A 22,350-nucleotide genomic window follows, 5' to 3' on the forward strand; every position below is an offset into this window, starting at 1 on the left:
TGCTATGTATGAATAAATATATTAAAAATGGGCTTCACAACCATGTTTTGCACCCTTTTGTAAGTGTAAATTGCATCAACTTAGAGGGTGTTTGGCATTGTTGCAATTATTGAACCTAAGGCTGTGTTTGGTTGCAGTGCAAATAAATTTGCACTAGTACAAATGCATGGGAGAGAAAATGTAAAAAATGCAAATTCTTGTTTATTTTTTATTTTTGGATTTTACTTTATTATGCTTCATGTCTTAATTTACTTCATTGATACTGCAATCAAACAAAATAAGCTAAAATTTGAAATAAAAATATCAGAATTTACACTCGAGTCATTTACACTGCCATGGTTTTGTATTGATACAAATTTATTTGCATTGCAACCAAACACAGTCTAAACAACAAAGCAATTCCCAAAAAACTTGTCTACTTTTTCAATGTGCCGCATTACAAGGGGAACTGTAACAATGTGCCTTCCCCAGTTGTAGAAATTTTAAAATGAAACTTCTGATAATTGCCCTTTGGGTTGGATGGGGTGGGGTTGGGAAAAAATGTATCCCTAGTAATTGATCCCAAGTCTCTGCCACAAGCCTACAACTAGCCAAACACTTTATCAAGTGAACTAGTTGGCACCTTATTGTTGATTGGATCACATAAATGGGCATCAATAAATGCAGAATTCGCACATTTATGCTTACATGTTAATTAATGTGGCAAATTATTTAAACCCAGATGCAAGAAACACATCAATACCAAACACCCTTTTTACTTTTAGCAAGTAGGAACTTACTATTTCCTTTTCTACGTAGTGGTTCCATCAAGTGAGCCAATTGTTAATATATATGAATCAAGATTGTTGGTTACTACTAATCTAAAATTTATTTTTATTATCATTAGTTGGTAAGCTAATAATCTTGGGTGGCCCTGGCCCATGCTGACCAGAAAGAGAGCAGCATAACATCTTCGTAACAGTTAATTAATTAAGCACCGCCAAGGGATCAAGTATCAATTCTCACACCCAAATTACTCACTTTAACAGCTTTTTATGTGACCTACTGACCTAAAATATGTGTTTTGGTGCTTCTTCACATTCAGGTCCAGAGTCGTGGGTCCCATTCCCATAGACTGTTTCTATTGGTCTATTGTGTATAAAAATTGTTGTATACCTTACCTTATTAATGCCTAGAAAAAGCAATTCACGTGGCAAGACAAACTCTGCCACGTGGTACTATTCTGTTGCATTGTCTTATGATGATGAGCCACAGGACAGGGGACACAGTCAAACACATCCAACTGGGTTGCTTTCAAGCAATTTAAACAAGTTCTGACTTCTGATCAACGGCCAGCTAGTATGTATTTGCAGTATTCTATACTCTAGATATGGTCTATGAGAGAAAATATTCCAATCTATAGATCACAATTACTGGCTTGTCAGAGGAATATTATTTAATTTTGGAAAAAAATCAAATAAATGATGACGCATAACAATTGGGCCCGCCAAAAGCCAACAAGGCCGGAAGAGAGAGAGAGAGATCTAAGTTGGGGGGTGCCTTGGTCTGGTTGATTAAAATTCCAACCGTGCTCGCTGTACTGAAAAGACCGGAATAGAGAAAAAGGACACCCTCCACGTAAGAGGAAGGAAGAAGGACGGCGAGAGGGAGAGAGAGAGAGGAGAAAGAGAGAGATTGCAGCGGTAACGGAGAAGGGGAGAGGGGGGGGGGAGAAGAAGAGAGCCGTCGTCGGAGAGAAGCCGACGGGGGTATTGACACATGGCCACGCTTCAGACATGGAGAAAGGCTTACGGCGCTATCAAAGACTCCACCAAAGTGGGCCTCGCTAAAGTTAATAGTGAATATAAGGTTTTGTTTCAATTCCCTCCTCTTCTATTTTGTTTTCTAAGAAAAGTTTAAATTTTTGATGTTGTTTCTTTATCTCTCCTTCTGTGAAGACTGGCAATGAGTGATCTGTGTATTTTTCTTGTGGGTTTGATCTTTGGGTTGGACTTAATTGGTGTTTGTAATGGAAGGATGTCGATGTTGCGATCGTCAAAGCCACGAATCACGTCGAATGCCCGCCGAAGGAGAGACATCTCAGGAGTGAGTGGCTCTGCAAGTCTAATTTGGTTTTGTTTTCTGGAAGTGTTGGTTTGATTTTGTGAAGAAATGGTTTTTCTTTTTCAGAAATCTTGGCGGTCACATCAGTGATGCGGCCTAGGGCAGATGTTGCGTACTGCATACGTGCCCTTGCAAGGCGGTTGGCAAAGACCCACAACTGGACGGTATGCTTCCATTGTGCTTCAAATTCATCTAGATGTCCCATTTGTTGTTTTTGTTTGTTCATTTTGGCTTTGGATTTAGTTCTAGATCTTAATGGAATTGATTGCTAATGCTCTTATTGCTTGAAATTTGTGTGAAATTTTAGTTGTGAGGTTTTGAAAGTGATCGGGATTGTGAAGGAAGGAATATGCTTTTAAAACGATTATTACTTGATTAAGTTGGAATCGGGAAGGGGACTGTCAAGATTTTTCTTTGGGTTATCACAGATTGATAATATGAAACCTTATTAGTGGTTCCCGTCAAGTTAAATCCTTATCTTGGTCCTTGTAAAGAAAATAAAATCTGTTTTGTATATGATACTTTTTTTTTTCCTTTTTGTTCCCCCATACTTTTCATATGATGCTTCTGCTTCTGTTTCTTAAGAACTATCTGCCTTGTATTGCACTTTTGAGGCCCTTTCTCTTTGGAGTTTCCTTTGTGGAGGCACAGTTTGTGAAATTATCTATAAAACCTCTATCATTTTATTTTTGTATTTGAAATTTTGAAGAAAGGTATCTGAAATCAGGAGTTTAAAGCTCAGAACTTCCTTCAAGTTATTCGTTTCATATCATTGTTGATTGTCAAAGCTGAAAAATGCAAGATTTCAAAGATATAGGTATTCTTAAGTTCAACATCTTATTGCATTTACTGAGTTCTTTTAAGTGAGTGACATAGGACCCAATATGCATTGATCATGGTTCCTAATTTTATCTGGAGGTGACTCTGATTTCCATCTTTATGGAGTTAATAGCACGTTATCAGGATATAAAAAAGTTTTCAAAGCACCATGTTTTTCTTGTACTAAATCCACCATCAAATTTAAGAATAAAGAATAGTGTCATTAGTTCCCTGCAAGTTTTCACAGTGACCTTTCTGTTACTTTTGATTATGTAGAAACTTTTCTATCATAATGAGCTGATTACACAGTGAAAAATCAAATCATCCTAGGAGAACTTGTATATGTAAACCTAAAGCTTTGTATTTCCTGAAGTCCTCTATTGACACCCCACCAAAAAGGAATGGGAAAAAATGCTCTATGTTGAAGGTGGACATAATGAAGCAAGCAACGGGGATGCTCGATCAATTGTGCACAGTAGTTTTGAATCATGCTACTAGCGCTCCTGTATTTGTATTGCTTGTTTCTTCGCTCCCCCCTTTGAATTTCCAATTCCTCCTTTTCATTCTACTTAGGAACTGGAAAAAATGCTATGTTGAAGGTGGCATAATGAAGCAAGAAAAGCTGCCGCTTGATCTAGTGCACATTAGTTTTGAATCATGCTACTAGCACTCCTGTATTTTTATCGCTTGTTTCTTCACTCTCCCCTTTGAATTTCCTATTCTTCCTTTTCATTCTACTTAGGTGGAGCAATCCAAACTCTTGATAGAAAATAAAAGAGGCCCACAGGCTTGTGTAGACACCTCAACGAACTCATGTGGACACTCCTAAGCCCAAGGACAATCACTCAAATACACATTAAGATATTGACCATCTTTTCTTTTCTTTGCTGATTCCTCTCAATGAATTTTGCCATGTTGCACTAAGTTACTTACAGATGTACTCATGCAGTCTGGGAACACTTTGGGGTCAACACCTGTCTGAACAAGTAGGGTCATAGTTCAACACCTAGCCTGTAACATTTAGCAACAAACAAATCTTTAACCCAACAGGTGCTCTCCAAACCAAGCTAGGTATTCTGTTCAACTAGGCTCACCAACTAACCTGGACTTTCATTCATATTATTCCTATTGGGTATCAAAACCATAAGGATTTTTTCCAACCATGAGTTCCCATACTCCTCTTGTAACAGAAGGGGCCTCCTCGAAGCATTTTTAAGGGTTCAAAGGAAATCTTATGGTCCTGTTATTAGGACTGGTGAAGTATGGGGTTAGTTAGAAGACAAACACTGAAGTATGAGGGATTCATGGGGAAGATATCATCAATTGGATGCATGATGTAGGTATGGCTGGAAATGGGGGAAGGATAGAGGGCATGACCAAGAGTATATCAATGTTTTAAAACGCGGAGGCGTTCCACTACCTAGAGGCGTGAGGCGTAATTTAGAACGCAAGAGGCGTAAGCCTCCTTAAGAGGAGGATGAAGAGGAAGGGGGGATCTCATTTTTTCTTTATTTTTAATAAAAATCTTTTATATTAAGAAGAATAAAGATGCATAACAGTAGTTCAAGGGGGGGTCTGGGGGGCCAACCATTTTCTTTCCCCTTATCTTTTCTTCCCTTTCCTTCCCTTTTCTTTTCTTTCATTTTCTCTTTTTTTTCTTCTCTTTCCTTTCCTTTCCTTTCCCTTTCTTTTCTTTTCCTTTCCTTTTTTTTTTTCTTTTTTTCTGTATTTTCATATCAGATGTGCATGAGGCGCAAGAGGAATACGCCTCTAGCACGCCTCATGAAACACCTGAGGCATACGCCTCAGAGGTGTCAGCGCCTTTGGCATACACCTCAGGGCGTTTTGGGAGCGCTGCGCCTCCAGGCGTATGCCTCCCACGCCTTTTAAAACACTGGAGTATATAAATAATTACAAAAGACAAGGTGAAAGTTCAATCAGTTGCGGCAGTACTGGGGTTGATAGAGATAGTGAAGTTGACAAGGAACCACAAAATATGGGGTTTGGAATGAGTCTGGTAAGGAGGACAAAGTTTTAGTTTAGATATTTGCAATATTAGACAAAGATTGCAGTTTCTGGAAGTGAGTGAGGCGATTTGTGAATCCTTATTCAGAAGAAGAAGATGTAATGAAGTGGGAATGCGAGAAGTGGAAAATGGAATAACCCATTATACTTAGGAAATTGAAATGGAAAATGTTTCATTGATACTGTCGGTGTTGAAGTTAGGATTCGTAGGTAGGGACTAAGGAGTACGAGTTAAGGATAGTAATTGAAGGAGAAGACTCTTCAGTTAAAAATTTTGAGCAGATGGAGGCTTACTAGAGTGGGATGAAGACCAAAGGTAGTTTTGAAGGGAGGTTTCTAGAGGAATTTGAGTTGGGAATTCAGGAAGAGGTAAGGTGGGATTTGAAGTGTTCATTAACAGCCATGTGTTGGGTCTTAATGAAGATATGACTGCACAATTATAAAAAAAAATGAAGATATGACTGGGAAGAGAGAAATTTCAAATTCCTTTAGTAATTTTGGCCAAAGGAGAAGATGCAATAATGAATGGTGTAGTAGATGGAAACTGTGATACCAGGGAGTAAATTGAGGCAGAAAGATTGAAGATTGCACGTTATGGGTCAACATGAGATGGCAACCGGGTGGGGGGATGTAATATCATAGAATATACAGAGGTTGTTGTAGAAGTTCAAATGAAAGATGTACTGGGAATAACAAAGGCTTCCTTGGGGAAGGTTTTTTGGTTAAAACCAAAATTTCAAGGGAGGAGAGGAGAGGAAGTTCAAGATGGTTCAGACTAGTGGATATGGTTGGTGATTAAATATGTAAAAACATGGAAAAATCAAGCAGAGGAGAAAGCAAGGAAAGAAGACAAGCTAATTAAACCAAGGGATAGTAGACATAACAGGCTATGCAAGAAGGAAAACCACTCAATGAGGGTATTGGGACCAAGCAGAGTGGAAGAGCCGAATAATGCTTTGATCAGTGATGAGATTATGCCTGATTTGTCGTTGATGATAAACATGGGGAAAGCAAATAACTAAACAGTAGGAGGATAGGTAAGCTTCTCAATGTATTCTTTGTTTTGATGATAAATGATAAAAGATTTTGTATTGGTGCAGAGGATGGTATCTCAAATTGAGAATGATATTAAGGGAGATGGCTTCAACAAAGCAGCTTAGTACACATACAGGGGAAGAAAATAGAGGCACAGATAAGTTGACATGGCAATTTGAACAAGCAACAACAAGGGGTAAAAGAGGTAGTTGATTCTCATAGTGTTGCCTTAGTAGGCAGAAATGAAGGTGTGATTCTTATAGAAGATTTGAATAGGGAAGAAGAGGAGTTGCAAGAGCTCAGGTGTGGCTTGGAGCCATTAAAGTTGGTTGGAACAAAATTAAGTTGCATTGGTGAGGCTGTGGTATAAAGGTAAATGGTCTATGTGGCTTGGAGTCATCAATTGGTTCATGTTAGCAGAGTTATTTTTTTTTTTCTAGATTGGAAAATGGTCTATGTGGAGCTAGTCTAGGTAAGAAATTTAATAATGTTCACAAAAAGGAGAGGGTTTAAGGACAATCTTCATGCTTTTGGTCCCAGCTAACAAACTGCATCTGACAGACAGGGTAAAACTCCCAACTGCACAACTATAACAAACTGCCTCTGACAGTCAGACTCCTCATCATGGCAATGTTTGGGAGTGCTTATTAAATGAGCAGCTTATGATGTTTGGTGAAAAAGTGCTTCTTTCAAACTGGGGGGGGGTAGTATAGGTATTTTGATAATTAGGTGGCAGGCCAAGACGGGCCAGAAACACAAGAATCAGTTTTTTAAAAAGTGCTTATTAAAAAGCCCAAAACTTGGGCTTCTTCAAAATGGGATTATTCTCTTGAAAAAGCACTTATTGAAGCTTTTTTTTACCAAATGCCCATAAATTCTTTTTCAGGTGCTTTTGGAATCTTTTAAGCGCTTTTCCCAATAAAGTGTTTAAAAGAAGCACTCCCAAACAGGGACCAAATCTAATGACAAGGACCATTACCCAATGATGGCCCAAGCTATCCAGGGTCTTGGGAGTGGTATACTGGATACAGAAAACATTTGGTATTATTTTTTTACACAAAGTGGCTGCTCTCAGATTCTAACCTATGTTATTGTGCTCTCTGCCACATGCAAGAAATATCCCTTGCATTAATGAAGTTGTGAACTTTTGATCCCCTTGGGAAGGGACACTATTTGAAGCATTCAACTTAGTATTTCCCAATCTGAAGATTTGATAGTGTTCTTGGGACTGTTCAGCAGTTTTCTGCTGTTTGCTTCTGCTGTTCAAGATCTTGCTGTTGTAATCTTGAACAGCAGAAGCAATTGTACCTTACTATTTTATTTCCTTGTTAATGAAATCCCTTTTACTTGTTGATTGCTTGTCAGTAGTTCAACTGTGGTGTTGTAGGCTCTCTTCTCCCACTTGCAGTAAAGCAAGGGGGTCCTTATCACTCAATGTACTGTTTCTAACACTAATAATTAATAAGATCCTCTGCTTATATTGACGATCAAAGATTAAAAAAAGATATAATTTAACATTGTTTTTTTTTCTTTGGCTTTTTCTTTGCTTGTCCTTGTCACATGACTGTTTATTATGACATAATTTGGACTTGGTTTGTACTACACAGGTGGCATTGAAAACGTTGATAGTTATCCATAGAACCTTGAGGGAGGGTGATCCTACTTTCCGGGAAGAGCTCCTGAACTACTCACAGAGGGGGCACATTCTCCAGCTATCTAACTTCAAAGATGATTCAAGCCCCATTGGTTAATTTCTTCACATCCTGGATTTTTTTATTGGAAATATATTGTTCTATAAAAGCTTCTCTTTTTGTGCACAAACATATCCTATATAAGCTGTGTTGAACATGAGGAAATGCAGTTCTTACTTTCAAATGGTTGTTTGTTTCAGCTTGGGATTGCTCTGCATGGGTTCGTACATATGCACTGTTTTTGGAAGAAAGATTAGAATGCTTTAGGATTTTGAAATACGATATTGAGGCTGAGCGTCTCCCAAGACCTGCCCAAGGAGAAGACAAGGTATGTCTTAATGTGATATCATCAGCTTTAACTACCATCCTTTTATAGGAAATTTTAATAGAAAATGGGGGAAGAAACTTTTTAAAACAGACAAGAAGAAAATAAGACAAACTAGAATCTTAAAATTGCTTGACAGGAAGTTCTTGTGAATCAGATAGTTCCAGTCTTATTTCTTTATAATTTTTGAATCGATTTGCTCTATTTTATCTTCATATCTCTGCTTTTGGTATTTGGGCATGATCGTCAAATCAATTTGACATTGGGAAGAAGTTCTAAAATGTCCAAACAAATTTTCTTGTCTTAGTTACTTGAATACATAAAGCTATTGCAGGCTATAAGACTTGGGCAATCCATGGGCAGAAGCTATTGAACTAGCCTTTATATGTTGACAATTTTATATCTGATCATGTTAATATTATTCTTCAAGTGTATCCCAGCAAATCAGTGCATATATATATATATATTTTTTTTTGATAAATGATATAAACTTTATTAGAGCATAGTTAAGTATCCCAAGATTACAGAGTACAACCAGTGGAGGCGTGAGATGCAGCCCCAGCCATATAACCAGATTACAACTGAGCCCAGAATAATTCAGACTTCTGCATCCCCCTGTTTTGCAAAGAAATCAGCCATCCCGTTAGCTGACCTCCTTTCCCATTGGACTGAAATTGTCATATCTCTGACCAGCCACTTAAATCTTTTCATGTATTCTTTGTATTTCGAAATTACAGTTTCAGGTTCCTTCAACCACCCATTACCAGTTTAGAGTCACCTTCAATTAACAATCTATCATAATTTAAATCTTTAGCAAGCTTTACTCCTTGCAGGACAGCTTGGAACTCTGCAAAAAAAAAGTCCCCTACTCCAACTGGACCTGAGAACACAGCAATAACCTGACCTTCATAGTGCATATTTTATATAAGTTGATAAACTACTTGACAGGAAAAATATCTGCAGAGTTTGTATATTCTCCAGGAGATCCTTAGCTCAATTTTGATGGATGACCCACTGGGTAACCAGGTACATCTTGTGTTGGAGGAGTTTATAGGGATTAAAGGGATAAAGGTATCATGATATTTTGAGATCATGGAAGGAAGTGTCACATTCGACTCAAGAGAAGGAGAGAGTGATAATGGAGTGGAGACCACCAACAACCAATGCTGTGAAATTATACTTTGATGGAAGCTTTTTGGGAAGTAAAGGAAGGACTGGTTTAGGGGATGTCCTTTGAGATTGAGAAGGTACTAGCACTATTTTCAAGCCCTGTAGAGCAAGGAGACTCATTGACAGCAGAACTGCTGACTTTGCTTCAAGAACTGAAATTTGCAAAGCAGTTTGGATTCCAGCTGTTGGAGGTGGAAGGGGACTCCCGGGTGGTTATTTCTTGCACAAAGTTTCACAGTCAAAGTCCTTGGATATACAGGCACAATATCCGAGAAATTGAATTAGTGGGTGAGAACTGAAAATGGCATGAAAGATGCTCTAACTAAACAAGGGGCAAATAGGCAGCAGATGTTTTGGGCTAAATTGCATTGTTTGAATTTTGGGATTGAGTACTGGGGCAGTTTGGGCATGAAGACTCTTTTTGTGTAGATATTCTCTCTATGCTTAAATGCCTTAGACCTTTATCTTACTAGGTTTTTAGAGTGGAGATTGAGGGAAAGGCCCATCTGTTATTGGCTATATGCTTGGTGGTACTACTAGCCCCTGCTCAATGAACCATCACTTCAGAGAAGTTCATGCCTTTGAAGGAGGGGATGGGGTGAGAGAAAATAGAAGCGGCAGGGAGGGTCAGGAGAGAGAAGTAGGGAATGAAGGAGAAACAGAAAAAATGAAAAGAATCCTGGAAATTCTAGAGTGTCTGCTAAATGAAGCAGTGGTGGAAAACAGTCAAAAGGAAGGGTCAGAGGGAGTTAGAGTAGAGGGTTCTGAGGAGGAAGGAGATAGAAGGGGGGAGACAAAAACAGGGGAGGGAAGTAGAAAGTCAAGTGTAAGAGATGTAATTAGTAAGGTTTCTGTGGCGGGTTTTGTACAGAAATTGGGGTGCAAATTGAAAGATCCAAATGCTCTCAAAGTATTTTTGAAAACAAAGAAAGAAGAAGCAAAATCTAAAAGGAGAAGATTGAATGAGGCTGAAAGGCTGCTAAAGGAGGTGGGAGGAGATAGAGGTTTGAAGGTCCAAGGAGAAAGAAGGAAGAGGAATAACTGAGGGCAGGAGGGTCTAAGGGGAAAGAAGATAGTTAGATGGGGATCTTAAGCTGGAATATCAGAGGTTTGGGAAGTGCTAGGAAGAGAGCAGTAATAAAAGAGGCTGTCAAGAAAACAGACCCAGATGTGTTACTTTTGCAAGAGACCAAGAGAGCAGATTTTGACATTAGGTGGGCAAGGAGTGTTTGGAGAGGCAGGGGGATTAATTGGGCGGCTCTGCATTCTTGGGGGTTTGTGGGGGGTGTTGTCACAATGTGGAAGAATGAAGTACTCATAGGTTAGGAAGAGTTAATAGGCCAATTTTCTATTTCCTTGAAGTTTAAACAAGTGGAGGATGGGTTTGAATGGGTTCTTACCAATGTATATGGTCCAAATGATTACAGAGAGAGAAGGAAGTTGTGGGAAGAACTGGCCGATATAAGGGGACTATGGGAAGGGCCTTGGTGTCTTGGAGGTGACTTTAATGTTATAAGATTCCTGGAAGAGACAAATAGTCCGAGGCGGAGATCGACCTTGAGTATGAGGAAATTCAATCATTTTGTGGATGTTTACGAGCTTAAAGAGATCCCACTATCACACAGTTGTTTTACTTGGTTCAATTTCCAAGTGAACCCGATTTGCTCTAAGCTGGATAGATTTCTATTCTCAAATGACTGGGAAGAACATTGGGGGAATTTAAACTCTAGAGCATATCCAAGGGTGACTTCTGACCATTGGCCTATTGTAATCTATAGGGAGGAAGTGAGAAGTGTTGGTCCTGCTCTCTTTAGGTTTGAAAACATGTGGCTAGGACACCCAGGGTTCCTAAAGAAAGTCAAAGAGTGGTGGCTAGAAAGCAATCCAACAATGAAATGGAGTGGAATGAGGTTTCATAAGAAGCTCCGTTATTTGAAAGGCAAAATCAAGGAGTGGAATCTGTTAGAGTTTGGGAGATTAGAGGAAAGAAAGCAAATAGTGATTGCGCAAATTGAGGACCTGGATGGTAGGGAAGAAAGGGGTTGTCTTACAGAAGAAGATAAGGAGCTAAGATGGAGATTGCATAAACAGTTAGAGGATTATCTTCTTCAGGAGGAGATAAGTTGGAGACAAAAATCAAGGTGTAATGGCTGAAGGAGGGGGATAGGAATACCAAATTTTTTCATGCGGTGGCAAGTGGAAGAAGAAGAAGGAATTTTGTATCAAGTCTGGAGATTGAAGGGGTTACATTATCCACCCAAAGAGAAATAGCAGGGGCTTTTGCAAATTACTTTAGGTCTATCTTTAGAAAACCCTTAAATAATAGGGTGTGGATTGAGGGTATGGAATGGACAACTTTGCAGATAGAGGATAGGGATTGGTTGGAAAGGAAATTTGAAGTGGAAGAGATAAGGCAATGTTCTCTATGGATAGATCAAAGGTGCCAGACCCAGATGGTTTTACAATGGCTTTTTATCAAGATTGTTGGGAGATATTAAAGGAAGATCTGTGGATTGTGTTTGATGAATTCCACTCTAGAGGGTGACCAACCCAGGGCTGAACTCCACTTTTATTGCATTGGTTCCTAAGAAGAGGAATGCATGTCACCCAAAGGATTTCATGCCGATCAACCTAGTCAACAACCTTTATAAGATTATCACCAAGGTGCTGTCCATCAGAATAAGGAAAGTGCTCCCAACAATTATAGCAGATAATCAAGGAGCTTTTGTGAAGGGGAGACAAATAACAGATTAGATTTTGATAGCAAATGAGAGCTTGGAGGAGTTTAAGAGGTCCAAGAAAAAAGGGGTGATTTGTAAACTGGATTTGGAAAAGGTTTATGATTTGGTGGATTGGTCTTTCTTGATGGAGGTGATGACCAATTTTGGTTTTGGGGATAATCGGTGCAGATGGGTCTTGGGTTGTATCAGGAACTGCCATTACTTCATACTGGTAAATGGGATAGTGGTCAATTTCTTCCCAACCTTGAGGGGGATTAGGCAAGGAGACCCCCTCTCTCCCTTTTTATTTACTTTGGTAGCTGAAGTTCTAGGGAGACTAATTTGTAGAGCAGAGTCCAGGGGTTTAATTAGAGGTTGGAGAGTTGGGAGGGAGTTTGTGCCACTCACACATTTGCAATTTGCAGATGACACCATACTCTTTTGTGAAGTAGGGGACCCTAAAAGGATTAGAAATTTGAAGCTCACTATACGACTTTTTGAGCAAATGTCAAACCTTAAGGTGAATTTTGAGAAGAGTTGTATAGTTGGGGTAAATATGGGCGAGGGGGAGATCTTTGAGGCTGCAGACATCTTAGAATGTGCAATAGCAAATTGGCCCCTTAATTACCTCGGTTTGCCATTGGGTGAAACCCTCAGAAAGGTGAGTTTTGGGTTCCGGTTGTGGAGAGGTTTGAAAAGAAATTAGCAACTTGGAAGAAAAATTGTGTCTCTTGGAGGGAGAACCACTCTAATCAGGTTTACTTTAGCTAACATTCCTGTTTACTTTTTTTCAATCTTCAAGATTCCGACAAAGGTGGCTAGTAGATTAGAAAAACTAATGAGAGACTTTCTCTAGGAGCCAGGGGAGGAGAAGAAGGACCATAGGGTGGGGTGGGAGATGGTTTGTAGGAGTAAGAGGGAGGGAGGTTTGGGTATCAGGAACATAAGGAATAGGAACTTGGCTCTTCTGGGGAAATGGCTTTGGAGGTTCTCATTGGAGAAGGACAAACTTTGGGTGAAGATAGTGGGAAGTATTCATGGGGTTGCAGCAAATGGATGGGACTCTGGGATTCTGGCAAGGAGTACAAGAGCATCTCCTTGGAAAGCTATTCAAGCTATTCTACCTTTGTTTTCTCCATGGATCAGGTATGACTTGCACTCAAGAACTTTCATTAATTTTTGGGAACATGTTTGGATTGGGGATCCACCCTAAAAGACCAATTCCCAAGCCTTTTTGCACTTTCCACTTTTAAAAATGAACCAGTGTCTTCATTCATTGTTCCTTCTAATTCTATTTCTGGGGTCGACTGGAACTTGGGCTTGCGAAGAGATATCAAGGACACGGAACTTGATGGTATCTCATCACTGTTATCCATTTTTGAAGGGGTGTTCCTAGAGCCAACAAAGGCAGATAGTAGAATTTGGCCTCTCACCCCCTCTGGTTCTTTCACTTGTGCCTCTTTCTTTAGTGCTCTCACATATTCTTCTTCTTCTGGCTTGTCTTTCCCTGTTAAAGAGGTGTGGTGTCATCCTATACCTCCTAAGGTTGGGAGTTTTTGTTGGGAGGCCTTTCTGGAAAGAGTTAACACATAGATTTACTTCAAAGAAAAAGACCCAATAGTTGTTTTTGTCCTCACTGGTGTGTCCTCTGTAAAGCTGATGGTGAGTTTGGGTATCACTTACTAATCTCCTATTGGTTCACTAACATCATTTGGGAGTGGTGTACTTCTTTGTTTGGGTGCAGGTGGACCCCCCTTCGAATGTGCAAAGCCTATTCACATTTATGCCGTTTCGGCCAACAAAAAGGGCCAAGTTTATGTGGAGGTGTATGAGGGCTGCAGTCTGTTGGACTATTTGGGAGGAGATAAATTCACGAATATTTACAGATAAGGAGAGAAGTTTGGAAGCAATGCTGGAGGTCATCCACATTAAGGTTATACACTGGCTGAAAACCTTGGCTCTGTTCGCAGAATTTTCAGTTGATGAGCTGCAAAGAAAGTGGAAGGAGATAGCAGAACTTGTTCCAATGAGGAAGGCCTCAAATGTTTGTTTTATCCCCCCACCCCATGACTTTGTTAAACTGAACTTTGATGGCAGCAGCTTTGGCAATCCAGGGCCATCCGGAATAGGAGGAGTAATAAGAGATGAACAAGGGAATCTGTTAGTTATGTATTCTGGACTAGTTGGGGTGGGAGATTCTTGCAGCTCTTGAAGGGGTACAAAGAATCAAGGATATGCATATTAACAAGCTGATCATAGAAGGAGATTCTGAAGTGGTGGTAAACTGCCTGAAAGAGGATAGTCTTAGACTTTGGAATTATAGTAATGAAAAGAGGAAATTCAAGTGGCTGACTAAGGACATGGAAATCCAATACAAATGGGTAAAAAGAAGTGCGGACTCTTTGGCAGATGGTCTAGCTAGACAAGGGGTGAACAGACATTCTATTTTTTGGGCTGTCTTGTAATTTTTGTTCTTTTGATGTTTAATGGTTGTTCTTGGGAGCTAAGATTGTTTAGCCCCCTTGCCCTGTAATTTTCTCATATTTTTAATATTAATTCAATCCACAGTTATTGATCAAAAAAAAAAAAGAGAGAGAAGTTCATGCCTTTGCTTCCAAGGATAAACAGCTTATTCAAATGGATGCCAAGGTTGACTAACTCTTTGGCTGATATCTTTGCCAGCAGGGGGTTTGGAAGGTTCGAGTTGTGTGGGTTCCTTCCTTTTCCAAGCAAAGGTTCATGAATGGTAGTTGACTTGTATTAATTGTTGTTTTTTTGGGTCATCTAGTTATTTTTTCCCTTCCATTTTTTTGGTTGTTATTATTGATTTTAGAAAGAATGAAGACCCTTACACCCTTACATTTCTAATCTGATGTAGAAACATTAAACAAATATCATTATTCCCCACACTTATTGTGGACCAATTAAACAATTATAAAGTTCATTCTCAAACATTCTTGTTGCATGAGAGCTCTAAATAACTCCCGATTTCTTAAACCAGATAAAAGTAAATCTTAAATATCTTATAAAGGGATTCTTCTAAACAATGGCCTCAAATTTCAAACTTATCTTGACTTTTTGATACCTCTAGTTCTCAAGAGACCTCCATTGTAAAACATTTTCATTAGGGGTGCTCATAAAAAACTGGAAGACCAAAAAACCAAACTGAACCAATGAAAATGAACAAAAAATTCCAGTTAACTGAACCAGTTGGTTCAGTATTTTTGAAAAGCCGAAGGTACCAGTTTGGTTTCAGTTAACGAATATGAAAAACTGGCGGTTAACCAAACTGACCTGTATATATATATTCATGTATATTATATATATTTTTCATATATATTATATTATCTATATATTATAAATAAATATATATGGATTATATAAATATATATATTTATAATGTATAATATATAATATATTATTCATTATTTATAATGTAATATATTATATTTGTTTCTAGTATTTATATTATATTATAAATGTCAAAAAATCAAAGAACCAAACCGGTCAAAAACCGAACTGATCTTGATCAACTGGTTAACTGATTGGTTTCGGTTCCCAGTTTTCAAAAAACCAGTGGTACCGGTTCAGTTTGGAAATAGGCCCATGGTTCAGTTAACTGAACCGTGAGCACCCCTAATTTTCGTTAGAAAATGAATGGCATTTTCAAAATTACAATGATGCCCCTCTATTAAATTCTATCCTTCGAACCAAAGTTATGAACATGGGTTGATTATTAAGTCAAGTTGAACTGCTGGTTGGAGAATTGAAAAATTGGCAGGTTGTGAGATGAATGAACATGAAATAGGGGAGTAAAATAAAGCAGGGGTATTTGTCATATAAAATTTAGTTAATAGAGTAGACCAGTTGGCCAGGGTTCGTTTTGTCATTAAAAAATAAATATGGCGCATGTGGACCACTTCTGTTATGGTCACTGATGTTGACTTGACAGAAAGTCTATATGTTATAAACAAAAGTTTCTGACTGAGGGATCTGTGGAAGTATTGAAAAGTCAGTGTATATTTAATAGAATGTTAGAAAAGTGAAGGGGAGTTTCTGGTAATAAGTTAATAAGTCATAAAATAATCGACTTGAGACCTTCTTTTCAAATAAAACCAGTAAGATAGAATCGTGTAAGTTCACCAAGAAGATAAAATTTGAGATATTTTTGTGCAAGCCTGCTTGTTATTGTTGCCTGCAATTTTTGTATAGTGACCTCACTGTACCTGTCTGTACTTGTACATGGTGATACATATTAAATGAGTACAATACTTAAAAAAAAAAGAAAAAGATGAATCTTGAGACATTTGCTGGACCTTGCGGATTGGAGAAATGGGGGAAAAGGGATGCGGTGTTCAGCATCACTATTTGAATCATATTATATCATATCAACTGGATGAAATAGGTATTTCTATGTCCATCTAATCTCATATGGGTCATCATCAATTGTTGATCTCTAGCTTTATTGTTTGTTTCCTTCCATTATCAGGGCTACAGTAGAACCAGGGATTTGCACAGTGAAGAACTGTTGGAGCAATTGCCAGCTTTGCAACAGCTGCTGCATCGTCTTGTTGGATGCCGGGTACCTTCTGAAATTTGTTGAATCTAATAGTTTATTGAATATGTATTTTCTTCTTTTGCTTATCTTTTTCCCTCAGTTAAGGACAAGGTTAATGTTGGATTTTATTGACTTCACAGCCAGAAGGAGCAGCTGTTGGCAATTATGTGATACAATATGCCCTTGCTTTGGTATGCCCACTTAATCTTTTATACTTAAATCTCAATTTTGCAAGGGAAGTTTAAGCTTTAGGCTTCGTTTGTTTTTCAAAAAGCTAATTTTACCTGGGTAGTTTACTTACCTAGGTAAGTGAGATTAATTGTGTTCTTTTGATTCTCAAGTAAATTTTACAATGACTCTTTTATCCATAAGAAGTCATTATTAGAATGGGCAAAATTGTCCCAATATGTTTTATGGGTATAACTTACCTGGGTAAGTGATACCTAGGGAAAGTGATTTTTCCATGGATCCTACATGAACGTGAAAAACGAACATGGGAAAAGTGGTCAATGGGAACCACAATTCCATTGACCGACTCCCCCCTCCAGACTCCAAAAAATGAATGGGGCCTTAGGTGTACAAGTAAAAGACATTAGGAGGGCTTCTTACTTTTAATTGTTAGACCAACATAAATTTCTCAAGTTATTGCTTCTGGTTGTGGCAAAACACTCCTAAACAGAAGAATTAAAACCTTCCTTTGTTGATCTGTTGTTTCTTTCAAATGGCATTTAATATATTATAACTGTGGCAGTAATAGGGATGAAGGATGGGGATATGTGTGACACTCTATATTTATGAGAGAACTTAGATCTTTGGCAGCTGGTGGGAACACTTCATTCTGCTTGGTCCAGAAACCGGCCAAAGAATTATCTGTTCATTGAACAGAAGTAGTAGTATAGGCAGGAATTTTATAAATCGGTACTTGATCCTATAAAAATAGTTTAGGGTATGTGTGTCTTCTGTGGCGGCCAACAAATTAGCTGTTCATTGGACAGAAGTAGTATAGGCAGGAATTGTATAAATTGGTACTTGATCCTATAAATAGTTTAGGTTATGTGCATGTTCTGTGGTGGGTGGGCATTGTGTCGTTGGCTGGGTCATGGAACTGGGGACTTGTTTGAGATGGGTGCACCAACCGGGTATGGGTGCATGGATATGTTTTACATTCACTCTAGCTTGGTTATGGCCATTCTTTTGGAGGAGTTAGAAGAAGGGGGAAGAAACAAAGGTAAAGGCCAGGTCAGCTTGTGGCCCAAAGTGTATAATAGGAAGAGAGCACACAGGACAAGACCGCTGACAGAGTTTGAGATTGAAAATAATCAGGATGAAGTTCCTTCATCAGATGAGGATGGAAGTATTAGTGAGGCAGGTGAGGAGGAAGCTTGTTTAGATGAAACTCATCAGATTGATAAAACTGTTGACTTAACTAAGGTTGCAGATACGACAGTGGAAGTAAGTAAAGCCCTAGGTCTGTTCACAAGGAAAATGTTCCAGGAATTGGAGGAGAATTACAAATTACCCACAAAGAACCTGTTTCTTAGAAAAAAAAGAAAACAAAAATAAAAAAAAAGAAAAAAAGAAAGAGAAAAAGGAAAAAGGGCCAGTGGTGCTGGATCATCTGGTGTTGCTTTGCAGGATTTTGGTGTCAAATGTGCATGGGCCTTCAGGGGAGGGCGGTAAGGTGGAGTTGTGGGAGGATCTGGAGGGAGCTCTCAGTGGTAGGGCTTTTCCTTGGATGTGGGGGGGTGATTTTATTGCTTATTTGAAGTTGAGTGAAAGGAAAGGGGGAAGGGGGGACAACGGGATCACCGGGGCTATGAGAAATTCTTGGGAGTTTGTAAGAAGGTATGGTCTTGATGGAAGGACTGACTATATTCTATTGAGGAAGCTAAATTCTGAAGGGGTTTCAAAAGAAGATCTTGGTGTTGGATTTTGGATTTCTCTGGAGTTGGTTTAAAGCTGTGTCCTTTTTTTGGCTTTGGTCTGTTATTTTTCTGAGTGCCTGTCTCTGTACTGTTTTGTATTTTGGGTGATTTCTCATAGCCCTCAGTTGTACCTTCTTTTTTTATTAATAAATTTTATTTTTTATGTATTACCAAAAAAACATATTTCGCGTTTTGACATTTATATATAACTTCCATGCAAAGGAGCAAGTGATGTTTAGGCTGCGCTTGGTTGCAGTGCAAATTTGAGTCAGATACAAATTTTGCATGATTGCATCCAGCTCAGTTTTGCGTCTTCTTGTTTGTAACTATGATTTGCAGTCCTACTAGATACAAAATTAGTAATTTTCTCTCATTTGCACTCACTAGCAGTGTAAATCATACAGCAGATGGCTTAGCTAAATGTGGTGTGTTCTTAGAGCATTTGTATAGCGACAAGCTTCCTCCTTTGTAACTTGTAGGGGTTCTTCCCCTGCTTTGTACATCTTCTCATGTACCTCTTTTTCTCTTAATGAATCCTGGTTAAATTTTCTCAAAAAAAAAAAATTGCATCTCAAAAGCCGATGCAAAATTTGCACCTCCTTTCTCCAACCTCAATTCTCTCTCATATAAAGTGGGGATCACATTATCTTGCTTCCTACCTCAATCTGAAACAAATAACCCTCCTACCTCCATTCTCTTGCATATAAAGTGGGACCATACCGTTTTATTTCCTATTTTATTTTTTCACAAACAAACAAGACAAGGCCAAATCTGAAGCAAAAATACCAGAATTTACACTCAGCCTATTTGCACTACATGGAATGTGATAGCTAGCCTGTTGGTAAATTCTCTAGCTGGTTATAGCAATGAACTGGGAATGAGTCCTGCCTTCACCCGGATTGTGGGGGGTCTAGGGGTTTGCCAAAGAGCTACCTCCAGTTATGTAGCCCATTACCCCAAAAAAAAGCACTCACATCAGTGATTTAAAAGGCACACAGGCGAGGCGCATTTCAGGGTATGCGCCTCGCCAAGGTCCTAGGCACAGCCCTTTCAAAAGGTGCACGCCTGGTGCGCCTAGGCATACGCCTGATGCGCCTTGTGCCTTAGCTAAGGCGTGTGCCTTTTGAAAATTTGGCGCTTTTTTGCTTTTTTTGAACATAATGGCTCCGAGAACCCCCAATTTGGTAACGTTGTTCATTCATTCATCCTAATAAAATGTCTTCTTAAAAAACAATTAAAACTATAAAATCATTATTTTTTGTGTGAAAACTAAGAATTTAAGACCTAACGTGGACTTGTTTGGGCTTGCCTCGAGGGGCGTGGCACAAAGGCGGCTTGTAGAATCAGGAATGTAATATGTTTTACACTACATTAGCTATGTGAAGTACTGCAATTGAGTGAAAAAAGAGATTAGAGGTTTTACATGCTTGAAAATGTTTTATATGTTTGATTTTATTTTTAAATTCTCATTTGAATATGCTTTACATCTTATGTTTATGTATTTTAATTTTAGATAATAGGTTTGTTGGAACATTATTTTAAATTTTAACCTTATATTTTTTAGTAATATTATGTTTAATATTTTTTGAATCTTTTGGCATTTTTTTTGAATTTTCTGACATTTTTTTTTTGATTTTTTAGCATTTTTTTTTGTATTTTTGTGCTTTGCTTCAAAAAGGCGCATGCCTCGCCTTGCGCCTTGTGCCTTGTGCCTCAGGCGCAAATTGACCCCTGCAACTTTTTTGTGCCTTGCGCTTTTAAAACACTGACTCACATGCATTTACACCAGTGCAAATGAAATTCTCACTGCAACCAAACACAGCCTTAAGAACATAAATGCATTCCATTACACCATCCAAATAATGTAAAATCAGCAGCAAAATAATACCTTCACCAAAAAAACAGCAAAATAATACAATACTGAATTTGCAATATTAGAATAATAAACTAAAATCATAATGTACTTAAAAACTTAGTGTGTAAGATTAATGGACACTTATTATTTGTCAGTTTATTTTTGAAATACAATATTTGTAAGAATGTTTTTAATAATTTATGTTGGATCCATGATTATATACCAAATTCAGCAATGCTTGTAATGAAGAAATTGGGTGAAGATCTGATTGCTCAGACGGATATCTCATAGTTTCACTCCTGTTTGTGATTTTGACATGGGTACCTAGGGATATAAATAAATTACCTGGGTATCTTAGTTCGTGTTTCCTAATTGGATATGCTTACATGCACTGACAGCTTGTGGTTCCAAAATCACTTTGTAGGTACTGAAGGAGAGTTTTAAAGTTTATTGTGCTGTTAATGATGGGATTATCAATCTCGTTGATAAGGTGAGATGAACTTTTTCTTTATGTGTGGATTCCTTCTTTTTTCTTGTGAGACCAGGAAGCCTCTATTTGTGTTCCCATAACTATTTTTCATTTTGTTGCAGTTCTTTGAAATGCCAAGACATGAAGCCGTGAAAGCTCTTGAAATCTATAAACGAGCTGGCCAACAGGTAATTTTCTGAATATTTTGCTCTTTACAGTTCTTTACCTGATGGTCTTAATCATGGTATTCAAGAATACATATCTAATAGTTTGTGTGGTGTACTACTGAAATTTCTTTTTCTAACTGCAGGCTGGGGGTCTTTCTGATTTCTATGAAATTTGCAGGGGACTGGAACTTGCAAGGAATTTCCAGTTTCCAGCATTGAGAGAGGTGATAGTGCTGCATTATAAGTTCTAGTTGATTTTATGATTCCCTTGATGGGACAGTTTGAATTGTGTCAACTCAATACTCTTCTTTGTCCAGCCTCCACAGTCATTTCTTGCAACCATGGAAGAATATATTAAAGATGCACCACGCATGGTTTCAGGTCCAAGGGAAGCACTGGTTAGTATGACAGTGTTTTACATAACTTAGGGCTGTCAATGGGTTGGTTCTGCCTGATTGCCCGTACCAAACCAAACCAATCATATCGGTTCTGGTTCCATGATTTTGTCCCAATTAATAATTGGGTTGGTTCTGGTTCTTGCTTGTCCCGAACCAATTCAGATCCAAGCCAATAATTTTATTAAATACATATAAGGTTCTTCTAATTTTTCTTATATTTTTTGTTTGAAATGGTAAATTTGGCAGATAATATACAATATAAGATTAGTTAAAAATGTTTAATTTATTAACATATAAATAATTTAGTATTCTACTTAGAGGTGTAAATCGGGTTGTGCTGCCCGCGGGCCGGCACGATGGTCTGTGCCGTGCTGGGCCTGGGGTTTGAAGTCCACAGGTTGGCACAGCACGGCACGATCAAGCGGGCCATGCCGCCCATGGCCCGTGACACGGCCCATATATACTATTTATATATATTTATACATATATATAATATAATATAAATTATAATTATATAATAGTATATAGTATATAATATATTAGTAAAATAAACAATTTTTTTTCAATTTTATTATACTACTTTATTTAATTATTGTATATATAAGCAATTGTATACATCAAAATTCATATAAAATTAAAATTTTAAGTTTTTTTTTCAATATTTTTAAATAAATAGGCAAAAATAGCTTTGGCCCTGTCCATGGCCCAACTTGGGCCAAGGCTTGGCCCAAGGGCCAGCCCGGTCCACGGCACGGCACGGGCCCACGCGGACCTGGGCCGTGGGCCGTGCCGGGCCGACCCCCAAAATTTTCATCGGGGAGGGCGGCACAGCCTGTGACGGCCCGCATTTGTGCGGGCCGCCTGCGGGCACCCACTTTCACACCTCTAATTTTACTATCATTTTTATTAAGGTTATATTATAAAAATTTAAGGTTTAAGTTATTATATAACTAAATAAATATAGTTTTCAGTATAATCAATTATTGTAAGATCCAATTATCCTGATTATTAATTGCGACAGTTCTGGGCCCGTGATCTTGTCCTGATTAATAATCAGTTCGGGACTGCGATCGCCCTGTCCCAACCCATT

At 38.4% G+C, this 22,350-nt stretch overlaps 1 protein-coding gene across 2 annotated transcripts in view; it reads left to right on the forward strand.

The window, feature by feature from the left end:
* The first annotated feature begins 1,551 nt into the window (after positions 1–1,551).
* The window catches only part of LOC104603220 (putative clathrin assembly protein At2g01600), a 28,632-nt gene continuing 7,833 nt past the window's right edge, over positions 1,552–22,350 (forward strand). For both annotated transcript variants that reach the window (XM_088900275.1, XM_010267232.3), the window contains exons 1-11: positions 1,552–1,848; positions 2,016–2,085; positions 2,170–2,267; positions 7,590–7,728; positions 7,874–8,001; positions 16,378–16,470; positions 16,587–16,637; positions 20,651–20,716; positions 20,818–20,883; positions 21,006–21,086; positions 21,180–21,260. In XM_088900275.1, coding sequence (XP_088756401.1) covers positions 1,759–1,848; positions 2,016–2,085; positions 2,170–2,267; positions 7,590–7,728; positions 7,874–8,001; positions 16,378–16,470; positions 16,587–16,637; positions 20,651–20,716; positions 20,818–20,883; positions 21,006–21,086; positions 21,180–21,260 — 963 coding nt within the window. In that variant the 5' untranslated portion in view covers positions 1,552–1,758. The remainder of the gene's footprint in view (positions 1,849–2,015; positions 2,086–2,169; positions 2,268–7,589; positions 7,729–7,873; positions 8,002–16,377; positions 16,471–16,586; positions 16,638–20,650; positions 20,717–20,817; positions 20,884–21,005; positions 21,087–21,179; positions 21,261–22,350) is intronic.

Source organism: Nelumbo nucifera, chromosome 3 (genome assembly GCF_055504915.1).
Source record: "Nelumbo nucifera cultivar China Antique chromosome 3, China Antique-T2T, whole genome shotgun sequence".
NCBI lineage: Eukaryota > Viridiplantae > Streptophyta > Magnoliopsida > Proteales > Nelumbonaceae > Nelumbo > Nelumbo nucifera.